This window comes from Doryrhamphus excisus, linkage group LG3 (genome assembly GCF_037039965.1).
Source record: "Doryrhamphus excisus strain RoL-2023G ecotype Guam linkage group LG3, RoL_Dexc_Guam_v1.1, whole genome shotgun sequence".
Classification (NCBI taxonomy): domain Eukaryota; kingdom Metazoa; phylum Chordata; class Actinopteri; order Syngnathiformes; family Syngnathidae; genus Doryrhamphus; species Doryrhamphus excisus.
In genome coordinates this window covers 19,094,606-19,122,555 of record NC_136359.1, presented here as the reverse complement: position 1 = coordinate 19,122,555, position 27,950 = coordinate 19,094,606, and the positions used below count along the sequence as shown (strand labels likewise).

At 40.6% G+C, this 27,950-nt stretch overlaps 1 protein-coding gene across 7 annotated transcripts; it reads right to left on the bottom strand.

Moving 5' to 3' along the window:
- On the bottom strand, positions 1–27,808 carry gapvd1 (GTPase activating protein and VPS9 domains 1). Of its 7 annotated transcripts, none has more exons than XM_078789836.1 (29): positions 27,651–27,808; positions 24,559–24,762; positions 24,158–24,425; positions 23,495–24,067; positions 23,088–23,171; positions 22,878–23,012; positions 22,366–22,555; positions 21,732–21,812; positions 19,326–19,483; positions 17,710–17,839; positions 17,170–17,295; positions 16,618–16,791; positions 13,982–14,119; positions 12,675–12,809; positions 11,437–11,556; positions 11,088–11,165; positions 9,804–10,150; positions 7,801–7,888; positions 7,010–7,042; positions 6,308–6,379; positions 6,098–6,226; positions 5,396–5,522; positions 5,182–5,294; positions 4,707–4,866; positions 4,440–4,627; positions 4,049–4,262; positions 2,760–2,832; positions 2,454–2,651; positions 1–2,242 (listed from the first exon to the last, which is right to left on the bottom strand). In XM_078789836.1, the coding sequence occupies exons 2-29, from the start codon at positions 24,741–24,743 to the stop codon at positions 2,102–2,104; spliced, it is 4,458 nt and encodes a 1,485-aa protein (XP_078645962.1). In that variant the 5' UTR covers positions 24,744–24,762; positions 27,651–27,808; the 3' UTR covers positions 1–2,101. The 7 variants fall into 7 exon arrangements, with proteins under 7 accessions (XP_078645962.1, XP_078645963.1, XP_057927130.2 ...); XM_078789837.1 differs by having other exon boundaries at positions 19,326–19,480; XM_058071147.2 differs by lacking the exon at positions 7,010–7,042.
- Between the last annotated feature and the right edge of the window lie 142 nt (positions 27,809–27,950).

Sequence of the window (27,950 nt, the reverse complement as noted above, 5' to 3'; positions counted from 1 at the left end):
CAAGGTGTTCTATCTTTGATCTCTGTGCAGCCTTTAAACTCAGTAGCACAAGGAGCATAGCAGTATAGCTTTAAGCAGCAACAATAGTTTGCTGTTTTTTTTTAATTTAGACAATTTATAACCAATATGGAGTTAGCAGTGGTACCAGACTGAATTACATTTGTTTCCCATAAATCCAATTAGTATACTGTAGACACAACCTAGAACAATTATGTTCCCGTAGATGGTTATAACATTGATTACACAGCGTAAGAAAGTGTACAAATGTGAACGCTCACATTGACAGCAACAGTTAGGTCTCAAAATGCACTGCTCCCTGTCAATATATTTGAGGAACGTACATATTTTGTGCAAAATAAATCATAGAGTTCTGATATCCAAGTTCCATGGACTCAAAAAAAAAAAAGCTTTTTGCATCCTCTGGCAGGTACTGATCCTGACTCAACTCTATCATGAGCAAAAATGTGCAGACCACTCTGTGACTTCATGCAAAAGGCAACCACGCACTCGTCTCACACACCCGTGTCACCCAGCATTAACTGAACAGTGTTGATTATTTGCTCTCCCTGTAATGTGTTGTGCTGTCAGCTCATTGACTTATAAGACATGTAATGGATTAAACTATAGTACAAGTGGCATGTCTGTGCACAGAAATTCTGAACTGAACTGCAGTCATGCTTCTGCTAGAATTGTAAAGATGTAACTGGGATAACACAGCACGTCGATATGGAGTAAAATAAATATAAGTGCACAAATATCTGTCCCTTTCTTGAATGTATGGGGAGGTAGAGAGCTAATTTCCAAATCATTCACTGCCCACGCCATAAAGTCACTTCACTGGCATCCATGAGAAATAAAATAGCTTTGTTCACTTAAATTAATGATATTACAAAGATAGCGCTAAATGAAGCCCAAATGTAATTCCAAGAAAAGGCTTTAACCCCAAGTAGAAGCAAGCTAGCTGTGTAATTCATCAAATGCAGAAGTGAGTGTACACAGACATATAACGCTACTCAAGTTAATCCCACAGAGGTAAAAACAAAGTGGGGCATTTGTTCAAATTCAAGTGCATTAAAGTGACTGAGGCATGGTGATCAGTAACATGGTGGTGCTCTGCAAAGATGTGTAGAGAGCAGTGAAGAGTGTGTTTGTGTGTGGGGTTTGGTATGGGGGCATGTCTATGCAGAAAAACAAATAGTAACCTATAGAGGTTGCCCCCACATAAAGGCACTATTATCAATATATCTTTAATGCCACCACAAGGACTGTGCATGAGCTGACCCTGTATCCTTTTCATCACCTAGCATCCACAAGGTAGGACTGCCCAGGTGCCTTCCAAAACCTTCCTTGCATGTTCTCATCATAGCAGCATCACGTGCCTCTTGAAGGGGCATGCTATGGATGTGAGTTAAAGCATTAAACAGAATTATAGAATTCAATATTCTATTTCATATAAATGTGTGGGCACTTGTGTCAAAATTGTCAAGTGTCCCACATTTGGGTTGCGAGTGTCTTTAAATAAGCTGCCATATTTTTTTTTATTCACTAATAGATTGGTGGGTTTGTGGGAATTCACATAGGTGTTAAGAGTCACTAAATCTCATTGCCTAATATACAATTTAATGTAACATAATTGAAACTCCTTTCTTTCACTCTCGGGAGGAATAAAATGAGATGATCACACCAACAAAACCTGGTCCCTTTAAATAGGTTTATCACTTAGGTTGATGTCATTTCTTATTTTGTACCTGCTTATATATAAAATTCCTAAGACAGACACCCAAAAAATGAAACATGACAGAGGAGACAGAACGATACAAATAAAAACCCAGATCAAGTTCAAGGTTACCATGTTGCAATTTTTTCCCCAAAGCCGTTTTCCCACCACGGCTAAAACCTGGATTTTTCTCCCCACGTATGAACAGTAATATTATATATTCTGCAATCTTTGAGAGTCTGTGGCTATGTACAAGCTATACACATGACAAGCAGGCTGAGGGCCATCTTTCAGAAGCTGTGCAGAGGGAGCAGTTGGGCGGGAAGGCTCCCAGTCTCCCGGCTCCTTCCCCCACAGTCTGCCCATACAGGTGGCTGTTCTGCTTCACTTGCGATCGTCGATGGTCTTAATGAATTCCACCGCCGCGGTGAACTGCATCCACCAATAGCACTCCTCCCCACTCAGTCGGCTGGCATAGAAATTATTGATGTACTGAACGGTGGACAGCAGGCAAGGCGGGTTTGCCTGGAGGGGAGGAGATGCGGGGATGGGCCCACATTAGACGATAAAATTTTTTTAAAAACTTACGCTACACTGCTCAGACACACATATGGATATAAGGAAGAAATAGTTTTTGGATAATTTTTTCAGATAATAATATTCAATTTAAATATTACTATTAAATATTAACATAAAGTTATTATGAGTCTAAATGAAGAACAAAGTCGAGACTCACCCTGATTAGGACAAAAACAAGGACAGGAACAAAGTCATCTGCTCCAGGGACAGAGTCCTCATTGGCCAGACTAAGGAGGTTCATGATGGTGGAACACATGCGCAAGATACATTGGACTTTGTCTCTGGGTGTCTTGTAGGCATTGATGGTCTTGATCTCAGACTGTGCAGAGGGCCAGGGAGCCTCTTTCAAGTAAACCTGTAATCAGGGGACAAATATCCAAACCTGAGCACCTCATCCTTGTAAAAGAAAACATATATATATATATATTTTTTTTTTTTTTTTTTAAATCAAACGTGTTCATACCTCCGGGATTTGAAGTGCTTTATGATTAGCCGTCACAACTTTGGACAGCCGCTGGATATGTTCATGGAAAAGCCTTTTTGGGGGTGAGATGGGAGGAGAAATCCTTCTTTAAAATACAGCAGCACATGGTAGGTTGGTAGCACTCTAAAATATAACTAGCATTTCAAATTCCCTCAAATTGCATGTGAACATGGAGCTACTACTGTTGAAATGCCAAAAGAGAAAAATTGCCATTTCGCAGTTTGAATTTTGCGGCTTTCAAAAATTAGTAAGCGATGTTTTGTGGTTGAATTCCACCTTTTAATAAACTGAAGTATTGTTTGTCTAGATTAAGCATTTTCAAGCACAAACAAGGCAACATTAATTCAAATATATATTATATATATATATATATATATAAGGCAAGTTATATAGTAGTGTTGGGCGCTATTTTTTTATGTACCTGTATAGATTCTTCCAATGAAAATGACTTATAACGATGTACATAAGCAAGCAGAGTTGATGATATATAAAGATTAATGAAATGCTGTCATCATGAGAAGAAAAGACGATGTGGAAGTTCTGAGTAAAACATTTTTTTTTTAGCATAGCTCATTGTAGCTGTGAATACGCATTCTCCAAACACGAAAAACACACTTCCGTGACCATCCTTTAAAATAAAAGCACCGTTTGCCCCATAAACAAAACAAGAGCGTCATACAAAATATCTTACATATGCAGTTTGAATTGCATGGGTGACTACATCTTCTACAAGCACAATGTGTGCAGTGGCTGACGTTCCATTAGAAAAGTATTATCTCACAACAATGGCTGGTTTAAATGACTCATTGTTATATCTACTATATTGGCTAATATGAAAATAAAGGTGATATTTTTAAAATATATTTAGAAGGTTGTAAACACCTTTTCTATGCTATAACTATTAAGATATTAATTTACAAATATGGAATTACTGCACTACTTCGTCAATATTAATTTATCACGGTCAGGTCTGGAGCCAATTAATCACAAGGGATTACTGTATATCAGGGCATACCATATAAATACCCAGACATGCAAATTTGCACCCTAGAGGCTGTGAACAGCATTGCCTGTCAGACCATGTTCTCACCTTTGTGCTCCTTGCAAAAAAATAAAAATAAATGAATAGTTCATGAGCTAATGGTGTTTTTAGTTCTTCTATTAGAATAATAGTTTTGATGCATAAGAGCAAGTTTGTTCCTGTATCCACAGAACTAAGCGATCATGTTATACAGCCAAATGTCTTCTGAAAAAGTGCAATTACTAACTGATCTCTGAGAATGTCTCCATCCTGGTTGGGGTAAAAGGCCAGCTTGAAGATGCGGTTCATAACGCTGCGTTCGATGGCCATCTGGGCATCTTGCAGCTGGTCCTCACTTGCATACTGCCAAATGGCATCACGGGCCATGGCACCGTACAAGTAGCGCAGAAAATCCTCCACTGCTGCAGTCTTGTCATCTGCTGCTGTGCACCCTTGGAATGCTGAGAAGGGGGGGGGGGGGGGTAAATAGTTGCCACAAATATACAGCTTTCTTGTTTTGGTATTAAGTCAAAGACACACACACACAGTGGTGTGGAAAAAGTGTGATATATATAAATATAAAATAGCGTATATCCCAAAAAATGGTAAAAATGGAAAAAATATTCATGAATTTGTACCCTTGATAAAGTCAAGCATCCTGGACTCCATGTGTTCAAGAAGAAGACGAACACAAACAGTGGTGAAATAGCGGTTGGCCACTTCCTTGTCTCTGAGAACTCTCTGGAGAAGCCTCTCCAGATGGGCCTGGGAGGTTTGCAGGCCCTGGCGGCACCTCGTTAAATAAGCAATGTATGGAGCCCGCTTTCTGAAGGAAACACATTTTTTTGTATTATTGACCAAAAAAAAAAAAGACGAAAAATCCCATCATGCTAAACTCTCATTACCTGTAGTCCTCTGCAATGGCAGCCAGAAGTTTCCTGCAGGTGCGGGGGTCAAAACGGCTGACACAGCGTGTAGTCTCCTGGATCTGGGCCATCTGGTTCTTGTCCTGAAGGTTGATGGCCTCTGCGAGCTGGACCTTTAGGAAGCATACGATCTCATTGTCTACCAAAAAGAGAGGGCAGGATTAGAAGCGCAGCAATATACATCTGCACCGTCTTGTGAATGATGACCAAAAAACTTGAGTTTTGTGGCTTTACAGTTCACTTGGTGTCATTTCATTCTTAATATTGTGCCCTTTCTCCACATGGCATGTGCAGGCACAACATTTTCTATGTTACTAGTTCTACCTTTGGATTAAAATTGAATATTTTAAAACGTTTTGATTTAGCTTTTGGTGCAGTCTTGGTCATAGGTGCAAGGAGTAATTCTGAAATTCCTAATTTTGAAAAGACGTACAACTGAAGCATGTGAATATACCTTCTGGGTCCATGTGGTCAGGAAGACCATTTCTTGTGGTTGCAGAGGTCATGATGGGCAGAGCCACCGAGTCTGCTGAGCATAATGCCAACCGCAACTTTTTCTTGGCATCACTGGAAGACAATAGCTGTGAATATCTATCCAAAAACTACATTGTTTTACAAAAGCAGTGCTTTGTAGGAAGGTAAACTGTTTGTGGTAGATTTTCACAGACCTGAAAGAGAACTTTGAGCCATGCTGCTGGGCCGTCTGACTGGCAGAGTCTGGGAGGTCATCAGTGGAAATGTTTTGCAGTGCATCGTCTCTTGGAGAGTCGTGCACACCTTCTTCAACACAAAGATCTGAAATGAGAAATCAAAAAATTCAGATAAGAGAATTGAATTGAAGACTGAATAGATTTAGATTTTACTTTGTATAATGTTGATTCAACAACAACGATGTCCACTGTCCCTGCAGTGTTTTTAAAAGGGTGTCTTTCAGGTCACCTTTTTCTTTTTCACAAAAAAAAGACTAAATACATGATCTTTGTAGGACTAACAAGAACTTTCTAGCATGTCATTCGGTGAACATAAGTGCGAGTACAGCTCTCATCTGAAAAGCATGCAATGGTTTGAGTTGTGTGGAGGTCGTCTTTGAGTACTCGCCAATGTGGCCACAGCGAAGTAGACGTGCCTAGAGGCGGGCCGTGGGTGGAATACAGTATAGTACTACACTGCATCTTCATCAAGAGCAGTTTGTAATACTTTTAGTTACTTTATTTCAGCTACATACAAAAAGGCCTTTAAAAAGACAGACTTTTTAATACACTGCATATTTTGATAATGAAGGTGCATCTAATTATGTACACAGTGACGTAAAAATGTACAAATGTCAACAAATTGAATCAGTGAAGAATGGCAAATTAGTTATTCCTGACCTCCAGCTCCCTCATAAACCACACCCACTGTGGCTCCATCACTTGGGCTGGTCCTCTTTATGTTCCTGTACTTGTCCAGGATGTCTTCAGCTGCCTGGACTTGGGAGCTCTGTCTGGGCAAGGCATCATCTGATGAACCAACCAACACACAAAAATATTTAAAATCCCACACAATGTGGTGGATTCTCCTCAAGAAATTATCGAACAAACCTTGCATGCTTCGCTCCTGGGCTATATCATCCTTCTCCTGCTTGTCTCTTTTCCGAAATGCTGCTATTGGAGCTGTGAAAAGCATGCAATGGTTTGAGTTGGGTTGGAGGTTGGCTGTGAGTAAATTAGCCATAAATAATAAAAATAAATATATGCACTTCGGAATTGACTTTTGACTTGGACGTATAATCAAAGTCAAAATGCACATCGGAATGGGTGGTCAACTGATGAAAAATCTCATTCCACTTAAATGTCTCGAGTGAATTATGCTAACAAACAAAGCAACCAAGTATAATTGAAATAGAGAACAGACCACCAGAATATCATTAAAGTCCACTGAAAGTCATTATGGAAAATTAAATGTAATGCAGTCCAAAAGGTCTGTCGGGGCTTATCCTATTAACACAAATGGTGAAAACAGGACAAACAAGTGAGGAACTGAGTCTAACGTTTGATGAAAAAGACAGTAAACACTGGGTAAATGTGTCTACGTATGTTGATATTCTGTATTGTCCACACATTAAAATGGGAAAATAATGCTATGAAACAGACAGATGCATGAATGTAAATTATGGGAATTCAAGATGCACCATGTTACATCACAGCTCTAAAGGGCAACATCTACTAAGCAGCATGGCACAAAGCCACAGCCACAGCCTTAGCAGTAAAGCTAGCTTGATGACGATAGCACGACAGTGTTACCTGGGACATCACTTTCAGCAGTCCAATACAGCACTGTGAGGAACACAACAAACGGGGGTTGGCCTTTCACACAAAGGTTGCTACTCTGCGGGACAACTGACTGTGTGTCACCAGGCAGAGCTGTAGGACAAATACATTGTACTCTGCACAGGTTGGTGGCTGACTGGTGGTTCAGGCTCCAACGGCCCCCAACTTGTGGCCCATTTTATGAATATCAACTTAATGTTTACTTAAGAAATACAATTATCTCAAGGAGTAATGTGCAGTCACTCCATGTGGGCGCGGCTCATTATTCCCCAGACAGATGCATGAGATATGGTGGTAGAGTAGAATTGCAACAAGAGATGTGCCATCTATCAGTGGTGATGACAGAGAGGTCCATCTAATGACCATTAGCTGCTGGTTGACAGCACTGCTGGGAGGGCTAGCGCCACACAATGTACACAACAAAATCTCCTCTGATGAGTGATTAGCTTTGAACACTCTATATAAATCTGCAGCTAGTGAGACGTGAGAAAAAAGGGACTGGACACGTCTCTAAAGTAACTCAGACAAACAAAACACATCATTTTCCAACCGGAACATTGGGAATGTACAACATAGATCATCATTCTTTTTCTCCATGTTATGAATTGCGCCTTGTTCTGCTCTTTAAAGTGTGAGATTTTCTGTCACTTGTGATCAAAATAACTTTTTTTCCCCCTGAAACGGGAAATGAAGTAGTGCAAAAAAAGGTAACTTTTTAAAAAATATTGCTTTGTTGACAAAGGAAGCAAGAACTGTTTCCTTACCTTTAGGAATGGCCGACACAAAACGCTTCTTCCACCAGGGCCTGTTGCGATCAGACTTTTCATCATCACTGTCCTTTCTGTCCTCAGTCTATGAATGAAAATCACAATGTACAAAGTGTACTATATTATCAATAGTAACTGGCTACCAAAAATACATAAAATACTAAAACTGTCAAATGAATCTCTCTCTATTTTCCCTCGAGATAATAGCAAAGTAGTACGTAATCTTGATTTTGCAAAGCTTCACCCAGTGAGTTTAAGACACTGTAGCAGCTTCGCCATATGATGAACATTCCGAATGCATTCATTTTGTCCACTTTAAACTGATTTCACTTACAGTGAAGAAAATAAGTATTTGAACACCCTGCTATTTTGCTATTTCTCCCACTTAGAAATCATGGAGGGGTCTGAAATTTTCATCGTAGGTGCATGTCCACTGTGAGAGAGATAAACTATAAAGAAAAATCCAGAAATCACAATGCATGATTTTTTAACAATTTATTTGTGTGATACAGCTGCAAATAAGTATTTGAACACCTGTGTATCATCTAGAATTCTGACCCTGAAAGACCTGTTAGTCTGCCCATTAGAAGTCCACCTGCACTCCATGTATCATCCTGAATCAGATGCACCTGTTTGAGGTCGTTAGCTGCATAAAGACACCTGTCCACCCCATACAATCAGTAAGACTTTAACTTGTAACATGGCGAAGACCAAAGAGCTGTCCAAAGACACCAGAGACAAAATTGTACACCTCCACAAGGCTGGAAAGGGCTACGGAGCAATTACCAAGCAGCTTGGTGAAAAAAGGTCCACTGTTGGAGCTATCATTAGAAAATGGAAGAAGCTAAACATGACGGTCAATCTCAATCGGAGTGGAGCCCCATGCAAGATATCACCTCGTGGGGTCTCAATGATTCTAAGAAAGGTGAGGAATCAGCCCAGAACTACACGACAGGACTTGGTCAATGACCTGAAAAGAGCTGGGACCACCGTTTCCAAGGTTACTGTAGGTAATACACTAAGACGTCATGATGTGAAATCATGCATGGCACGAAAGGTTCCCCTGCTTAAACCAGCACATGTCAAGGCCCGTCTTAAGTTTGCATATGACCATTTGGATGATACAGAGGAGTCATGGGAGAAAGTTTTATGGTCAGATGAGACCAAAATAGAACTTTTTGGTCATAATTCCAATAAGCGTGTTTGGAGGAAGAAGAATGAAGAGTACAATCCGAAGAACACCATCCCTACTGTGAAGCATGGGGGTGGTAGCATCATGCTTTGGGGGTGTTTTTCTGCACATGGGACAGGACGAGTGCACTGCATTAAAGAGAGGATGACTGGGGCCGTGTATTGTGAGATTTTGGGGAACAACCTCCTTCCCTCTGTCAGAGCATTGAAGATGGGTCGTGGCTGGGTCTTCCAACACGACAACGACCTGAAGCACACAGCCAGGAAAACCAAGGAGTGGCTCCGTAAGAAGCATATCAAGGTTCTAGCATGGCCCAGCCAGTCTCCAGACCTGAACCCAATCGAAAATCTTTGGCGGGAGCTCAAACTCCGTGTTTCTCAGCGACAGCCCAGAAACCTGACTGATCTAGAGAAGATCTGTGTGGAGGAGTGGGCCAAGATCCCTCCTGCAGTGTGTGCAAACCTGGTGAAAAACTACAGGAAACGTTTGACCTCTGTAATAGCAAACAAAGGCTACTGTACCAAATATTAACATTCATTTTCTCAGGTGTTCAAATACTTATTAGCAGCTGTATCACACAAATAAATTGTTAAAAAATCATGCATTGTGATTTCTGGATTTTTCTTTTTAGTTTATCTCTCTCACAGTGGACATGCACCTACGATGAAAATTTCAGACCCCTCCATGATTTCTAAGTGGGAGAAATAGCAAAATAGCAGGGTGTTCAAATACTTATTTTCTTCACTGTATTTTCACCTTTGTCCAAGGCTGAGTGTGGCTTTGTGTAATTGATGGCAAAGATTCTTACCTCTCCTTTCAAAGAATCCTTGCTGGGTGACGAAGATGGCCCTAAAGGAAAGGCCCCAGCAGGGTCACGGTCTTCAACTGCGACACGGCGATTGAGTCCGGGGTCACTCGTTGGTCGACGGCCTGGGCAGACAATGTCAGAACTGCGGCTACGGACCAACCTGTCAGGGAAGGAATGGCGCTGCTTGGTGTGCTCCAACTCGGCCTGAGCCAAGCTGTGGGGCATGAAGAGTGAGTGGCGCATATCCTGCCCCAGGGCACTGGCTTCAGGGATGGGGGGATCTGGAGGTGGGTGAGCAGGCCTGGCATAGTGTACTTTAGGCCTCACTATTGTTCCAGTGGTGGAACCTGTAAAAAAAAAAAAAGGCACATGAAATGTAAACTCTCAGGATACTTCCTTTGGTAGACAAATGTTTATAATTAATTGATTGATATATTTGAAAAAACAGTAATTATAAACATAATTCTGTTTTGACTGGCACCTGATAGTCCATTAATAATTAATTAATAATTAATAATAATAATTATTGTGTTTGTACAAAACACAGAAAAAATAAATACATCTCCAAAAAGCGGTGAACTTTAGGGAACTGTCCTTCCATATCTTCATGAAATTCTGCTTTGCAACAGAATTACTGTTGCAACGACACATCATCAGTAGGGTAAAACTAACCTGTCTCACGACGGGTCTAAACCCAGCTCACGTTCCCTATTAGTGGGTGAACAAGCCAACGCTTGGTGAAATTCTGCACAGTATTGACACTGTGGCAGCAAAAGACATAACAGGAAGAAAAAACACCTAAAAAGTGGGGGGAGATTGCTAAAGAAAGATGTAAGTGGGATACAAGCACTAGGTGAAGGTAGGCCACCTGTTCCAAGGGTACACTCATCTTCTGAAAAGCTTCCAAAGGCAGCCTTTTTTTTTTCCATAAGCACAGTGGGACGAGGGGACAGTGCCAAAGAACCTGGGGTGAGGTCTCTCAACCTGTCATCCCTTCACCTTGCAGCCACAACAGTTACTCTCCGAACTAACTCAGCAGTACAAAGCAAAGTCTAGACAAGCCAGAACAAAAGACTCCTATCCCATTAAACAAATGGTCTTAATGAAATGGCATGTGGACTAGCACGCCCAACAATTAGCATTAAAACCGGAGCGGGAAATAAGCCCTTTTTTTTTTTACTTTTACACAAGCTGTTTTGAGGGCCCACAACATTAGGGTCTGGATTTAATAGCACTAATGTCTAACGATGATTGGGTGTGAAGCATTTTATGAGTGAAAATTACCTTCCCCAGAGGAGAGAGGATCAAACATGGCCAATAAGGAATCTGCCTGTGAGGGTGGTGATGTGAGATGGTGTACTCCTGTAACAACAGGGCAATATGATGTCATTAACAATTACCACACAAACACACAAATGCAAACAGCTTCAAAATTGTTTTGCAAATTATGTCTATAGTGAACGCTCCACTGTTCAATCTCTCCAAGTTAAAGTGTAACTGTTAAGCTGTCAAGATGAGGAAACTGCGATTTAGATTGGTGACCACTCTGAAAGTGACAGAGATGGATGGTTCTGGCTGTTGTGGACTGGACTAATGAGTTAGCAAGTCTAGCCGGGATGTGACACTCTCCTACCGTGGCCTGACTCCTCCCCATCTGGACTGGTCACAGAGTCCTTTCCTCCAAAGTCTGAGCTGCACTCTGAACGCAGATCCTCTATCTTGTTGGGGATGTCTTCTGAGGTCGCACTGATACCTTGGGTTTAAAAAAAACGAAACAAACAAAAAAACACAAATAGCAGTGTTTATGCTTAGGACAAAAGCAACTCAGTGGCACCACAGTCTACTGAGAAATGTGTCAGCGTTCAAAAGAAAGACAAAAAGAGTGGGAATTTTTCCCGCTCTTTATATTTCATCTCTTAGAAGGGGATCAAGTGGGAGCTGTAAATTGTCTGTGTAAGCTCCCATGCGTTATGGCAGAGGTAGGAATGATGCTGGAGCTACGGACATTGTGCATTGGATGGATCCCGAGGGACATTTGGATGTATACTGAGTAAATCCCCACTGGTTTCTTATCTGAACACTGCAATATAATTCTGACAATATTAACCACTCAATATTACTATAATACTATACTATACTACTATAATTACTAATAATACTCAATATTAACCACTTTTACAAATATCATCTCCCAATTTCAAATGAGAAAAAAAAATTGGGCCTATTCCTGATGGGCCCTCAGCATCATTTAGTTAAAAGAGACCTATTTTGCTTTTTACGTTTTTCTGACCTATAAATGTAGTTAGAATGTTGTATTCTCTTGTTAAACGATGCCAAAGTTTCAGATAATGAGGTTTGCTCAACTGCCCTGAAAAAAGTTTGGGATGGATTAAAACGCTCGATCTCAAGGGGCGCTGTAAAACTGCCCCTTTGTGATGTCACAGATGGGCGGACTTCCTTATATGTATATAAATAACCTCTCTGCCCTACCCCAAGCTCTGATACTCTGTTTATAAAACAAGCTCAGGCAGAAGTTATTCCATTTGGTAATTCCTAGCAAGAGAAAAATATTTTCATCTGTCAACAGCATTTCACATGGGACGGTTTTTATTAACATGAATGTGAAATATCCGCCAAACTGTTGCTGGCACTAGAAGCAGCGCGGTCTTTCTCGGAAAGGTGCATTACTTTTGGACACGCTTTGCGTCCACACGTCGCCTTAACGTCCGGCTTCTGAGCTCCACTGCACCAACGGCACCTTTGACAAAGTTTGTCCCACAGCGCTCTTCCTCGGGCAGTCTTTATAGGCTTGACTTGAAACTTGGACTTGCAATGTATGTGCAAAGGGAGGAATATAGTTTAAAATTTTACCTGAAACAACACTGAGGCCTGGAGTGCTGGGTCGAGAGCTGACCTCACGGACTTCAGTATCATCTGAGGTGCTGCCAACCCCTGAGCAGCTCTCCAGCTCCTGCAATCGTTCTTCCTGTTTCAAGTCTGGAGCTTCTGCAGATTGAAAGAAACAGCAGGAATAGGTCAAAAGATGATTCTCAAAACCTTCTCTTCCTATGTGTGTGTGGTCAAGTCCTGTTTGAATTACACTGTAATCATAGGGGTTGTGCCAGATAATAGTCATTATGTCACTCCACCACTTCCCTCTTGATGACCATTGCCGAGTGCACACATATGCATGGAATCAAAAGATACATTACCACGTGTGATAACAGCCAAACAAAACCATAAAGCTAGTGAGCCCAGTTCTTTGGCTGCCCAATGGAGCTGTTGGGTCGAACCCAGAGGCTCCATATGAACAGCAGTACTCATTTGCATGCTCGTTAGTAATAATGTGCTGGTGAAGTGCTCTGTAGAGTGTAGTTTTCTGCTTCCAAACCATGAAACAAGCACACTGCTTGAAGAAAGCCTCTGATCGTGCTATTACTGAGCAGAACAGGAGCAGCAAACGGAACAGAAAGCAATCAAGATACTCATGCATGTCATCTACAGCACCTACTGAAATGGTATATCTAAATTAACTTCAGGCAGAGATATTTCCAAGGATACCCTGAACATTGTTAATAAAAGGCACTCATCGACTTTTACAAAGAAATGAAGCTACTTTGTGCATAACACCTCATAAATTAAAACAAAAAAGACAAATAATGTTCCACACTTGGACATACTGTGTACTCGTCATTCACAAAAAAGTGGCCAATGTGATGTGAAATGGGAACCTATGCAAAACCCACCTATTGATTCTGCCTGAACAAACAAACAAAAAAAAACAAGAATTGACGGCACATAAACTGAGTGAGGACAGATGCCGTCTTTGCGCTTCCCTCCCCACTGCTCCTTCACAGGTGCAAACACACCTGGAGGTCCCTCTAAGGAAACCCTAAGCTGCCTCTTACTGGCACACAAGGATTGTCCTGAAAGACAGGCAAGTGCATACAAATATGATGACAGATGTGTGCACACATTTTTGGTATGGAAGACATTGTGCACACACACCTGGTGCCCCTGCCCCCACTAAAAAGCAGTAAAAACATGAATATGTATGAAAACACACACACATGGAAACACATATTAATGACTGTGGTGAATATGAAGCGCAGGCATCACAACACCCAGAGACAACTTAACGGTCAGAAGGTGACAGCAGGATGAACCTGGCACCCCACCTGAATCACTCGGCAGGACCTCCACACTCCAAGCCTCGCTTGTAGTCTCTGAGATTGTGGAACCGTAGGGGTCCAATAGCACCGAGCCCGAGCCTGGGAGACACAGCAGGCTGCCGAGCATGTTTTCTGCAGCTGCCCCTGAGAAAAGAGAGAAAAGATTTAACCTCCTTCTGTACCAAGTCACCTCCATTGTCAAATACATCTTGCACTTTTGTTTTTATTACCATTTGCTTTTAAAAGTTTGTTTATATTCTGTGACTAGCTGTGTGTGTATAAATTTCTACCCAGTAGAGTGCCAACTAAAAAGAAAATAATATGATGAGCCAGTAAGTAGCGCATCGAGATGTAGCTTTATATTTGTGATATCTTTCACATTTTGGGAATTTTCATTAAAATATAACTTTTTCCGGACTACAAGTCGATTGGAGTATAATTATATATATTTTTTGATAAAAAGTACCTGCCAACTAATGAACAAATGTACGATTTATGGTTTGTAGAAAATGATCATCGAGAGCTCTACTAATCCAAAAATGAAGCTACTTTTTGGGGTAAATAGTATAGACTAGGGCAGGCGTGTCAAACTCAATCGCACAGGGGGCTTTTGACTGTCTTATGCCTTTTTAGAAGGTGTTTTTTGTGGGTACACTGGGTGCCACCCTTACTCAGGTGGGTACATAGGATAACCCGAGTAGGGGAACGGATACCTGATACATTTAATTAAAGGATCGAAATGTGATCAACTGAATTATATCTAAATCAATAGACAGCACTAGTTTAAAACATGGTGAATTTGAGGTCACATGCATTTTACAAGCTCAAATGCACCAGCACTAAAGGTCAGACATTCATGACAGTATCTCACCCGGTCTGATTTTTCAGGCCATGAGTTTGGGCTGTTGATTGCACCTCACATTACTCACAAACAAATTACTGTCCTCACATTTTGTTATTAAGCCGCCTGCACAATGACCACCTCCCCTTGAGAACACAATTTAACAAGGCGGAAGAATGCAGAGGAGTGGCAAATGGCAAGCAGGTGTGTAGGAGTCGGTGTTCAAGGCTCTCACGATGCCCTGTGATAGTTACACCCTGAGGTCCACCTTGCTTCCACTTAATGACATGCACGTGCCATGCACACACACACACAAGAATGTTGGTGGGGGCCAGGGCTCCCTTCCTGCTGTCCACGTTTACAATCTTCAAGACCACTTGTCTTTCAGGTGGATGATTGAATGAGTAGCACAACAAGAAGTGAAACAATTAGAATTTCTGCCTCATTATCATGGTAATCTTATCAGTGGGATAATGAGGTATTAATGGATATTTAATGTGCTGCTCATAACCCAATCCCTTGGAGAAAACACATAAGGAAATCGCTGTAAATTCACTTAATGATGGAAAAGTCCCCCAACGCCATATTCCAAAGAATGAAAAATGGTGGATGCAAATGAGAAGGAACCAAGGTCAATAAGACTGCAGGGACCAAGTGAATGTCAGAGAGAGAGAGAGCGAGAGAGCGAGAGAGAAAGTGAGAGAGGGACAGATATAGAGCAAGACAAGATGACAGAGAGCTTGGTAACAGAAGCACCGAGGAGAGGAAACAAAGGTGTGAATGGCGCACTGAAATAATTTTACCGAATAGTGCCAGATATGAGTCAATGTCCTCTCTTGAGCTTGCAAATTGAGGGAAAAAAATGTATAATATGACATAAAACTCTTAATTTTGAGAGTTGAGCACTAAAATTAGATGTTATTACATAAAAACATATTATAGAAATGTCCAACAAAAAACTAGTTTTAATATCAATGTTTTAGCATTCCATTTTCCTGCAGTCCAACAAAAGAACTTGAAAAATATGGTTATAGATGACATTGCATTGTACAGTAATAAAGATTTATCATGATATTCCATTCATTGTCTATACCTCTTGTTCCCACTAGGACTGCGGGTATGCTGAAGCTAATCGCAGCTGGCTTCGGGCTAAACAGGTCCCCAGCCAGGGCACATACAGACAAACAACTATTCACACATCTACGGACAATTCAGAGTCTCCAATTAACCATATGCATATTTGGAATGTGGGAGGAAGTTGGATTGCACGGAGGAAAGCCACGCATGCATGGGGAGAACATGCCAACTCCACACAGACATGTTCCAGTAGTGATACAGGACAACATGCTAACCACTCGGCCAGCATGTGCCCCAGATTTACCATAATATTTTGAAACAAAAATTACTTTCTACATACTTTATCTTTCTATTTCTATTCAACTTTAGGATATCAGGACAATCAAATAAGTATCAAACATCTGCCTTTATGAATAAAACTGCGTTTAGTTTGAACTGAAATGCATTTTAACATTATAATTCATTATTGTGGCTATATTTTTCAGTTATGTACAGCTGCATCATATATACTTTGTACGGTTTCTAATATATTATAACAACACATTTCACTTTGCAGGCTACAATAACCCAAAATTGTCTCTTGGTGCTATTTCACGTATGTGCCACAAGGTGATGACATTTCCCTGAAACTATTTATCCAGCAGAGACTAAAAGGGTCCTCATGAAGTGCAAGTAAAGGTGAGGAATAGAAAAACTATTTACAAGTAACAAGGTATAGCCCTACCTGCTATTTCCTGCAGCCGATCTTCATCCATGTTGGGGTCAAAGTCACTGCCAAGCACGTCCGTGCTCCATGTCTCACTGACAGTCTCAGAGATGTCACGATCCTCTGTCAGGCCCATCATGTCTCTAATCTCAAACTTGCGCAGTTTATCATCTAAGTTGTCCTGAGTGGTGGCTAAAGGAGATACAACACATTGCTCACAAAAAACAGCATGTCAACTTAACAAATATATATTTTTTATTGCATAACATGTACATAGACACAGTGTTGAATGTAAGGAAAGTTATGGAAGGAAGTGGTTCTAAAAAATAAATGTATATTGTATATAAGTTGGGTTGGCCATTACGCATCGATTGGATTTATTACTGCCTTTTAACCAACCAAAATTATATTTTTTCAGATTAGTTCATTAATCAACATTTTATCTATTATAATATATGCCTTTGAAATTTGAAATACTCGATTACTAAAAAATTCGATAGGTGCAGCCCTACTTTTCAGCACAATATTCGTCCTGCAAAATAAATAAAATAAAAATAAAAAAACACACACCCTGTTCATGCTCCAAAAGCTGCAGGGCCTCCACCCCGTTGCTCCCTGAAGGTCCAGCTCCCAGCTCGGAAACTGACTCGCCCTCCAGGTCGAGAGATGACACGGAATTAGAACGATTAGATGGACCTGAGAAAAATATTTGTAGTTAAAATCTCCATTTGGTTAAGTAACAATTTAATAATCAGGAACGTTGTGTAACATCCTAAGAGGAAAATATAAAACCACAGACATACCACCAAGGCCACAAAAGTCATATTTAATACAAGTTGGAGTGGGGGGGGGTGAAGTCCTGAATATTTTAAATTAAGTATTTCAACTTAGACAGGTAAGACACCCACAAAGATATCTATAATTTATGGTGAGTAGTGAATTAAACAATAAATAAATAATATTGAGTTTGCTGTGGATCATGTCAGGGGTCAACCTCTCCGGATGTCCTAACAGGCCAGAGAGAAAACTCATTCATTCATTCATTTTCTACCGCTTATCCTCACGAGGGTCACAGGGAGTGCTGGAGCCTATCCCAGAGAGAAAACTTACCCTCAGAAATGCCTTCCAGGTTGTCACTGCAGAGGGAGAAGCGCAGAGTTTTATCTGGTTTACCATGCAGCTTATTGTCATCTGCATGGCTGTCGCCTTGGCCCCCTTCAGCCATCTGCAAGTTTAAAACCTAAAGAATAGCAATAGCATGGATAGTATTGTTAATACTATCCATAAGTAGTTAAGTCTTCTTATTACAATTACAGTTATACAACAACACATAACCTGCCATGATGCTCATTAAAATGATAGAAAGTAGGGCTGGGCTATATAGCCATATTTTTCAAATATCAATATTTATTTTAAGCACAATATGAAAAAAGAGCATATAGTTCATATTGTTATAGACTGGATTTGGTGCAGAGGTCTCATGTTTAAAGATGGTGCCAACCGAGTGACCCTTTAAGCATGTGTGCAGCTATGGATGTTCATTTTGTTACGTTTATTAGCTTGCCACTGGCTCCATTGTCTACACTTGGGAGCAGCTGTTAGCGTTGAGCACCCCTTCGCTATGACGAGCAATCAGAGATACCCGCTGAGATACGGAGGAGTGAACAAAAAAGACTGTATAAAGTTTGCTGTATAAAGACAATATCAACCATGTTTACCGACTGACATGGGGGACATGAGTTGGAAGCACTAACGGCACTAACCTGGCTACAGAGAGACTACCGTGAGTGCAGCATGATTGCACTGAAGATTGAACGTTATATATTTTTAAAAAGTGAATATACTATTTAATTTCAGCGACAATTTTCCTCTAAGATTGTTTACATTTTAATAAAACTTTGCACACATATTTGGCTTTGACTTTTCAGTTTGTGGAAAAATTATCAGGCTCTGTATCTTACAGCAAATTATTCACAGTCATAGAATTCATCATGTCCTAAAAGGAGTAGGAAGAAGCAAATCCTATTTAAGCCTACTCCTTGAATAAGATAGTCAGTTCACTTCCTGCATGTGTCATCTTTCTTTAATAGAGAGCGATAAAGATGCAGCAAATGATGCAATGATGAAAGGAAAATCAAAAAAAGGTTTTAAATATACATGGATGAAAAATCAAAGGATGAGGGGAGCCTCCTACACTAAAACAATCTAATGTAGGTCAAAATATGCTGAACTAAGTTTATGTTGGAGTTGACAGCAGAATATGGAGATGTTCAGCTATTAAAAAAAGAGCTGCAGGAGAAAAATTAACCCTGGCCTGCAGACGGGCACCACTACTCTAAAAGTTGCATTGAATTTATGTCATTTGACACTGTTACTCTCCATAGGCGCTGAGTTCTCTTCCACATCCTGATGGACATTCAAGTCGAGAGAAGCATTTTTTTTATGCCGCAGGTGAATTCCAGGGCAATACCTTTGATATTGAGCAATTACAGTCGACTCATCTCACTCGCGTTTATCTGCAATTGTAACTTTTTTTCTTTTTAAAGACTCAGTTCCCCACGCTAGACACTATTTCAAGCAGAGGGTATGATGATGGTTAAGAAAAATGCCACAACAGATACTCTATGCAGAGCTCAGGCAGTATACATCCCCTTCAGAGGGACTACAACAAACAAAATACATTTAATTAAATTTAATAGATAACATCATAAATTCAAGTACATTACCTCATTTTCTGACATCATTCCAGGGACAGTCTGAGGTCCATTTCCGAGTGATATCACCAGCACCTCTTCTGGCATGATCTCCTGCAGCGACTCTTGGGAGCTAGCCTCTGCCTCCCCCTCCTGGGCTATGTTGGTACGACTACGGCTCCGAGCTGCTGCTGTTTGGTGTTTGGAAAGGAACCAGAGGATAATGGAAAAAATTAAGAATCTAAAATATTTGTTACACCAAAATTATTTCTGTTGAAAAGATTTGATTCCTAACAATGCCTTGTGCATTGTGTGAAAGCTGCAGAAAAACAAATGATGAGTGTTTAAATGTGCTTAAACAGCTCTACATGAAGAACTTTAAAAAGCATGAAATGGAAGTATTATGCGTGAATCAATTAACATGGAGATGCTCATCTGTATGAAATCTGCCCAGTGACAGTTTGAGTCTAAATATTGTACAGGACACAGTAAGTCCAATGTGCCCAAATCTTTTTAAAACTAACAACAATAGCATACTAGGTAAGTTGAAGAACTCGCTTGAAAAATGTATTGTTCTTCTACCAGGTAAATAAGCCACCATGTTCTACTCAATATAAGTTGCTTATTAGTCACATAGATCCATACACCATTTTTTTAATATTACTGAATCAAAATGAAAGACCATTCTGATTAATACCAGGAGAGAGGAATTGGGTATTAAAGATGGATTTGCATAGGAACACTGTGAATGACAGGATACAATTAAAAGTGAATAAGATGTAGCAAGCACAGGCAAAATATCCTTGGCAGGTACTGTGATAATCTAATTTACACTTTGAGGCAAAGTGCCTACTAATGAGTATGAAGGTTACTGGTGACTGATAGATTGATCCAAACATCTGTCATATCTATAAAACTAACATCTTCATTGTAGTCTAAAGATATATTGAAATTATAACCGCACCAAGGACAGTTGTGAATTTCAATGACACTCCAGATGAGTGAGTTCTTGGCGATAATGAAACAACTACCATTGTACCCTAAGTGGGACAGATTGTCATTGAGGTAGTAACCTAAAAAAAACATTTTGTAAAATCTCTGATGTCGAGTGTTCCTGATATCACACAAATCACAATACGACCTCAAGAGATTGCACAATACTTCAGAGGTTGAATCACTGTGAAAAACTGATTAAAAACCTGATTAAAAATTAATATGAATGGGGAGCTCACTGCAAGACATTTGACTTTTTTGCTAACAAATTGCTAACAAACACTTCATGTGTGTTCAGCGAACATGATGGACAGTCTAAATGCTAACAAACTTGTACCATAATTTCCGGTGTATAAACCGGCACTTTTTTTCCTCACGCTTTGAACCCTGCAGCTACGGCAATACAGCTAAATTGGTGGTTGCGTTCCGATCTCGAGACATCTCATGTGCTTGGGAGCAGTCACTTTGCAATTTGTGCACATGCCCTCACCATAAAGAAAACATGGAGAGGTGATTTTATGCAGCTTTCGGGTTGAAGGCGATTAACGTTTAGCAACTTTTCAACTTTTTGCATGGTGGGCCAAGTGGTTAGAATGTTGGCCACACAGTCAGGAGATCTGGGTTGGTATCTCCATTTGGCATCTCTCTGTGGGGTATGCACGTTCTCCCTGTGCGGGCGTGGCTTTTCTCCGGGTACTCCATTTCTTTCCACATTTCAAAAATATGCAAGCTCTAAAAATTGTTCATAGGTATGCATCTGAGTATGAATCATTGTCTATATGTACCCTGTGACTGACTATCAACCGGTCCAGGGTGTACCCCACCTCTCGCCCGAAGGCAGCTGGGATAGGATCCAGCAGTGCCTCAACCATAGTCCATAGAGGATAAGCAGAATAGAGAATGGATGGATGGATATTGGTAATATATAAAGTTAATCACGAAGAGACATGTCCTTATGTTGACAGTGTTACTAGTCTGTATTTTAATTTAGTAGTCTTCATTCTGCTTTTGTGTTGAATCGTATTTTGGGTATTACAATAATTCATATTGATGTATGGTGTATACCAATGCTCTTATTTCATACTCCTATATTTTTTCAGCCCCTAATATCAGTATTGACCCCCCAAAAAATGTGTCAATCGGGCTCTAGTACATACCAGAATGGATATTATGCCACAGACCAAATTCTATATGAAACAGCAAAAAGGTGGGATAAAACCCCAAAATATCCCAACCAACCAAATAGAGCAAAGCAGACTGAAAGTGCATGAAAGTGAGCAGAAAGGGTGGGCATCTTTTATAGTACTTGGTGCATGCAGTTATGTCGGAAAAGGGTAATCTAACACAAGGCTGGCAAGACTAGCTCGCTAGGATAGGATAGGTTATCCAGCTAGCTTGGACTAGCTGGATAACTTCCAGCTACAATACAAGTGACAGGTTACCCACCAAAAGGGGTTACTAATGGAATGTGAGCAGACAGGGAGGTGGCTGTGTGGTCCCAGGATGTTATAGCAGCTAAGTGTTGTCCTGGTGATTCATTGGCAGCACAAGAGGGGGGGAAAAAGAAGGACAAGGTAGGGGGTGGAAGAAAGAATACAGAATATATCTCACATGTCCATTCAAAAGTATTTTGAGCATCAAGATTGTGGTTCAATCACAATGATATTTTCGAAGCAAGTGGTTTCTTTTCTAATTGAGGGAGCGTTACAATGAAGAATTTGTCTTTAAAATACTAATGAAGGTAGTCAAAGCATCTTTCCACACATTCCAATTACAGTTGAGTTCATTTATATTTGGTAGTTTAATTGGTTGTCATTTCTGTAATTGAGCCCCAATCCAGACCATGCTAATTATCTTTATAACAAGCTGAGAAGAAGCTCATTAAATCTTCATAAACACAGGCATCTAACTAGTCATCACTGGACTGCCTGTTTATTTTGTTTCTCATTAGAAAATATTATAATTGATCCTCTAGTTCTCGTTTCAACACATGCAAACAAACTGGACCTTCAATCTGCACATCAAACAGTGGTTGCATCATTGTCAGCACACAAATAAATAAATTGGAAAAGAAAGATACCAATAGGGAGTCTGTTCTTCTTATTGGCAGGAGTGCTAGCAGGGGAGAGCTGCGGGGTGTTGGAGGGGGTGAGTTCCAGACTATTGCTCTTCACAGATGATTGGGGTACATTGGCCAACAAGGTTTCCAGGGCCATGTGCTCTTCCTCCCGAAGGTGGTCCCCAGTCATCACACTTCGTACAAAATCCACCTAGGCATGAAGATAATTTCAGTCTTGGTTGAAATGATCACACATAAGCTATAAATATACATAAGCATCTAGAAATGTAGAAAGCCTGTAAGAGATACGTATACATAGAACAGCTAACACTTAGCAACTTGTAGGGATGATCACTTATCACTTAAACTAAAGGAGCTCCGGTCTCAGCCAACCCAAAAGGGAACCACTTTGTGAAACTAGAGTCAGACAGTTAACATTATAACTTATGACTGACTAATTAGTCCGATCAAACATGGTCAAAACCTTTTTGACTATATAGTTTAAAGTGTGTAGCAGCAGCTAAATCATTTACCAATGCAATCAGCTGATGATGTGTAACATAGACAGCAGTCCTGCTCAGACCCTCGAGAAGATTCATGGAAGACATGGGTGGGGTCTCAACTGCTCTTCCACCAATCACAACATCCAGAAAAGCAGCAACACAACTCTGTATAAAACAATAAGTACAAAAAGAAATTACTTTGAATGACTGGAATAAAAATGTGAACATTTTCACTCATACTTTTTCAAATTTGGACAAACAGCTTTTCCGTCTTGGGTCTGCGTCATCATCTGCCATCGCCAGCTGCTGCAAAAGCTGGCCAACCTGTACGCACAAAACAAAGATGTAGAGTTCATTTTATTTTTATTAGTTTTTTTCTTGTTTGTTCAATTTACTTCATTTGAAAGTGCTTGACATTCTAATAACAATGTTAAATAACCTTGAGAAATAAATTTGACTGCTTTTGGTATAATTACATTTATTAAAAACTGCTCTCAAAATAATGTTGACAATAACTTTTATCTGCAATAATTTGGACGACAATTGTGGTCCAGCAATCATGGCAGGCCTAGTTATCATGGCAGGCCTCGTTAGTACAAAGTAGTTTATAAAAATAAAAAAGTATACATTTTCCCCATACCACTTACCTGCATTAAATTGAAGCGAGCCACTTCATTGATGGGGGCATCAGAAATGATACCATATTGCTCTGGGTTAACAATCGCTGGACAGATGAAGCAGGTCAGCAGTAGGTCCGTGCACATAGTGCGCACCTCACCCACCTCCAGACCTTCCACACATGACAACGTCTTGTACATCTGTGACACAATCCATCGCAGGCTGTGAGGAAAACAGTAGGTGTTCTGCTTTAAGTAACCAATGAACTTGTTGACAAGAGCAACCAGTTTGGCTTCATTGGTCTCCACAGCTGCCTGCACTCTTTGTTTATAGCCTTCAGAGCCCTTCTCTCCAAAGCGCTCCTGTTGAACTGGAGTGAGGCGCTCCGTCACTTTGCCTGGGTCTGTTTCTAGGTGGTCCTCATCTTCCACCAATAGCTGCATAATGGGTTCATGGAGGGTGGCAGTGAGGAAGAGTTTGGCTGAGTAGAGGCCCTCAGAAAAAAGCTTGAAAATGATGCTGAAGGCACATGTGCCTCGTCGCAGTAGTCGTCGTGGATTGTCACTCTCCTTCAGCTCAAACTCAACTAGGTATCGCAACACCTAGTAGTCGAGAGGGAAAGACAGACACTTGTAATTGATCTTTGATAAGTTTCGACTGGTTATGCAATAGCTAGGAAAAGTAAACCAAACCTGTAACAAGTAGCTCTCATCCTCCTGCATGATACAGTTGCCATAAAGTGAAGTGAAGACTGTGTGGATGACCCCCTGAGTGTGCTCCTGGTTAAGCCTTTCTCCTGCCACTAAGCACGACGCCACTAGTCTGGGGTTCTCCCTCAGCCGAGCTAGGAACTCACCATACATAGTCTCGTGGAAGCCCAAAGTCTTATAACCATCAACAAACTGTGTATCTTCCAGCATTTTGGCATGTTGGCAGCATTCAGCTGGAGAGGCTTCCGCACTATAAAAACAAGAAAAAGACTGACTTGACATTATTCCTATCTCACTCTAAGAAAATTCACCAAGTGGAATACCACAGTTACGACTCCGGAGTGTTTTTACAAATAAGTAAAGATTCTGAAGGTTCATTTGACCTGGTGAGAATGAGACGATCGAGGTTGATCCTTTGCTGCTTGGCAATCCAGGCAGCCCGGTAAAGCCTCTCTGCTGTCTTCAGGACATCACTGTTTAGTCTCTGGATCAGCTGCTTCTCCGATGCCACATAAAGCCGCTCCTGCTTCAGGTGGTGGGCCAGATTATGGATGTCTGGCTTCACCATCTTCACCAGCTCACACTGACTGAGCGGGAAAGAGGAAAACATTGGATAATGGGGGGTTTGTTGTTGGTTTTCATTCATTCATTTTCTACAGCTCCTCACGAGGGTCGCGGGGGTGCTGGAGCCTATCCCAGCTGTCTTTGGGCGAGAGGCGGGATACACCCTGGACTGGTCGCCAGCCAATCACAGGGCACATATAGACTGTTGTTGGTTTTTTTAATGAAAATGATTTGGCAGAAAATGTGTTTTCCATGAATACTTATTATACTAAGAATACTGATGACACAAATTGTATTCAAACAAACGAGAAATGGAACAAAAAAAATAAACATGGTGATTCGGAGAAAGAGAGTCTGCATAGAGTGAACAGCGAGAGTATGAAGATTGCCGCAGAAAGACTGTATCAACCATGTTTATTATCTGTCTTAATGGGGTAAGTGAGATGGAAGCCGGCTGCAGAGAGACTACCTTGACTGCACCAAAGAATGAACAACATATTTAACTTTTTCTATATTTCTTCAAAAAAAGACAATATACAATTCTAATTTTGGCGGCTATATGTAATTGTTCACATTGAAATAAAACTTTGCACGCTTTGACGTTTGTCTAAACTCACTTTGTGGAAAAAAATATCAGGATAAGGATATATATAAACATATACACACACATACACACACACGGGGTTCTCCTTTTGGACACGTGGAACTGTGAATTGATTACATGATGCATTCTATTGTAATCTGCTGCATGTTCAAATAAAATTAACATATTATCATATATCATAATTCAACCTAAATATGTCAGGATATGAGTGTTGGTCCATATCGCCCAGTCCTACTCGAAACACCAAAAACAAACTTCATGAGAGAACTGCTGCAACTTTCCAGAGCAAAAGACAAGTTAGCCATGCTCCCAGGGGCACCACATCAGAGTGATATCCACCTTTAAAGACTTAAGACATAATATTTTACAGTAATAACTAGGGATGAGCCAGATACTTGTTATAAAAGAGTGTCCGCTACGGCGAATGCATTTTTGCCGGATACAAGTAAACGAGTAAATCTTTGGTCATTATCCATATTTGTGTTTAAAGAAAATGCTCATTATGTATTTACTCTTCGCACTCTGTGATTGGCCATGGTCACACACAGCGACTGCCTCTTCTGAGGCTGACTGTACAAGCAGCGGCCAGAGAGGAGCTCAGCAGTATCTCATTAAAAAAGGGCTGGTGTTGTGTTTATTAGGTTTTCTTCAACTCGGCTTTATTATAGTTAGTATCTAAAGTTACTTGGTAAACTTGTCTCGTAATGTACGCAAGCTTGTGTGTCATCACCAGTAACATTAACAGTTGGACTGCTGCATTGACTATTCGGTACACCTGCGCAGGAGCACCATCAAACACTCACACTGTATAGCTCTGGTCAAATATGACACCCCCCTCAATATGCTCAAGTATGGACGTTGGAAATCTTAAACCTTTTTTTACGGTGTGCATTTCACAAGAGAACTCGTTGCGTCACGTTGTCTGCTCTCTTTGGGTGGTGAGATAAAGTCACTTGGAAAACTTTGCTTCAGGTATTGAACCCTGTCTTTTCTGAGAAGAATACAGCAAACGAGGCTGACAGATGATTTCCCTATCCGCCATCATCACACGTCTGCATGAATCAACAACCTCACATAGATCATTTAAAAAAAAGATAATCTACAATAAGTCTTACAGATCACTTACACATATATGTGTACATACAGTACACATATACCAGAATAATAATAAGTATAGCATTATCTCATCAATCCATGTCAATTTCAGACTTAAAATAATGCACAGATGTAAGATCCACACATTTTTGTTTAAACCATGTCCACTTCCGGTTTATGCCCCGCCAATCCAGTACAGATAGGATACAGATAATTACATGGGTGAACATATACAGATACAGGTGTACTCATTCATCCCTATTAATAACATTGCACATTAATTTTACAGAGAACATACAAAAATGTCCCCTATCATTCAGCCAACTTTCTTCTAGGCATTCCGTTCAGCTAATATCTGCATTTGAAGCGTTTGGATGTTAATGTGCGTTTGTCCAGCTTAATTTGAACTACAGGGTGCCCCAAAATCTGTATGTATGGATGTAGAATATCAGATATACTCATGCCTGCTGTATATTTGCATCTATCAAAGTTCGACACCACACCAACCTACAATTATATTATAATGACCATATGGTTAACTTAATATCTCATTTTTTTTTTAAAGAGCAGCATTGGCCATAAAAACGCGTATTTGGATGTAGCTCTCGTGTTAACATCCATTGGACGTTGCAGGTGGTTGGTAAGTGTCTTTAATAAAGCACCGATTTAACATACATTATATGTCGGAACAATACTTTCACTTCACCTTTGCAGATAACGCCTGCGTCTTTATGCTTCACTGGAGCAGCTCTTTTGGTGCACAAACGCATATTTGAATCAGTTATGTGTTTGGAACAGAGTGTAACGCGGCCGCGTTGACGCATAGTTCAACGAGCTTGATACCATATCAACGGACAAGGTTCGGTTCGAGTGGCGTCACTGTTGAGTTGCACATTAAGTCAGGCAAAAACTTAACGTTGAAATCACAATAAGCTATATGGGGACACCGAGAGAACCACGGACGCGCTACACAGCAACCGGTCAACACAGTCCTACATTAGCACTGATTTGGTGAACAAACTGTTGGGGTTAAACGAACATTAGTCAGCCAACGTCCACCAAGTTCCGCTGCTAACCTCTGCTCGTCAAGTGCGGAAAGCTAACACTGAGCTAACGTTAGTTGGCTATGTTAGCCTAGCTTAGCATAGGTTGCAAGCTACCCAGTGACCAAATAAAGCCAACAAAACATCCAGCATAAATCCAGAAACTTACCGAACTCAAAAGGTATGTGTCGCTGTATCACAGTGCCACCAAACACGGCGGATCATGAGATTTACCAAGCTAGAGGAATTGTTTGTCTGCGGTTGGCCGTCTCTCACTGAGCTCTGCAGAAGCGAACAGTACTGTCATTTGCTGTCATCACGAGGAGACATGCGTAATACGCATGCGCAACCCCTGTTAAGGCTAAAGTCCAAACAACCAAATATGCCAGGAATGAAAGCTATTTAAATTTTGTCATTTCATTTTTTTTAAACCAAACCCTTTTTGTCATTTGCGGAAAATATTTTTAAT

Excerpts from the sequence above, each read along its gene's own strand:
- gapvd1 (XM_078789836.1), bottom strand. The coding sequence starts at position 24,743 with ATGGTGAAGCCAGACATCCATAATCTGGCCCACCACCTGAAGCAGGAG. Across the intron at positions 16,792-17,169 it reads GCTTTTGGAGCATGAACAGG|CCACCACTCAGGACAACTTA; the intron begins GTGTGTGTTTTT and ends TATCTCCTTTAG. Across the intron at positions 11,166-11,436 it reads TGGGGAGGAGTCAGGCCACG|GAGTACACCATCTCACATCA; the intron begins GTAGGAGAGTGT and ends CTGTTGTTACAG.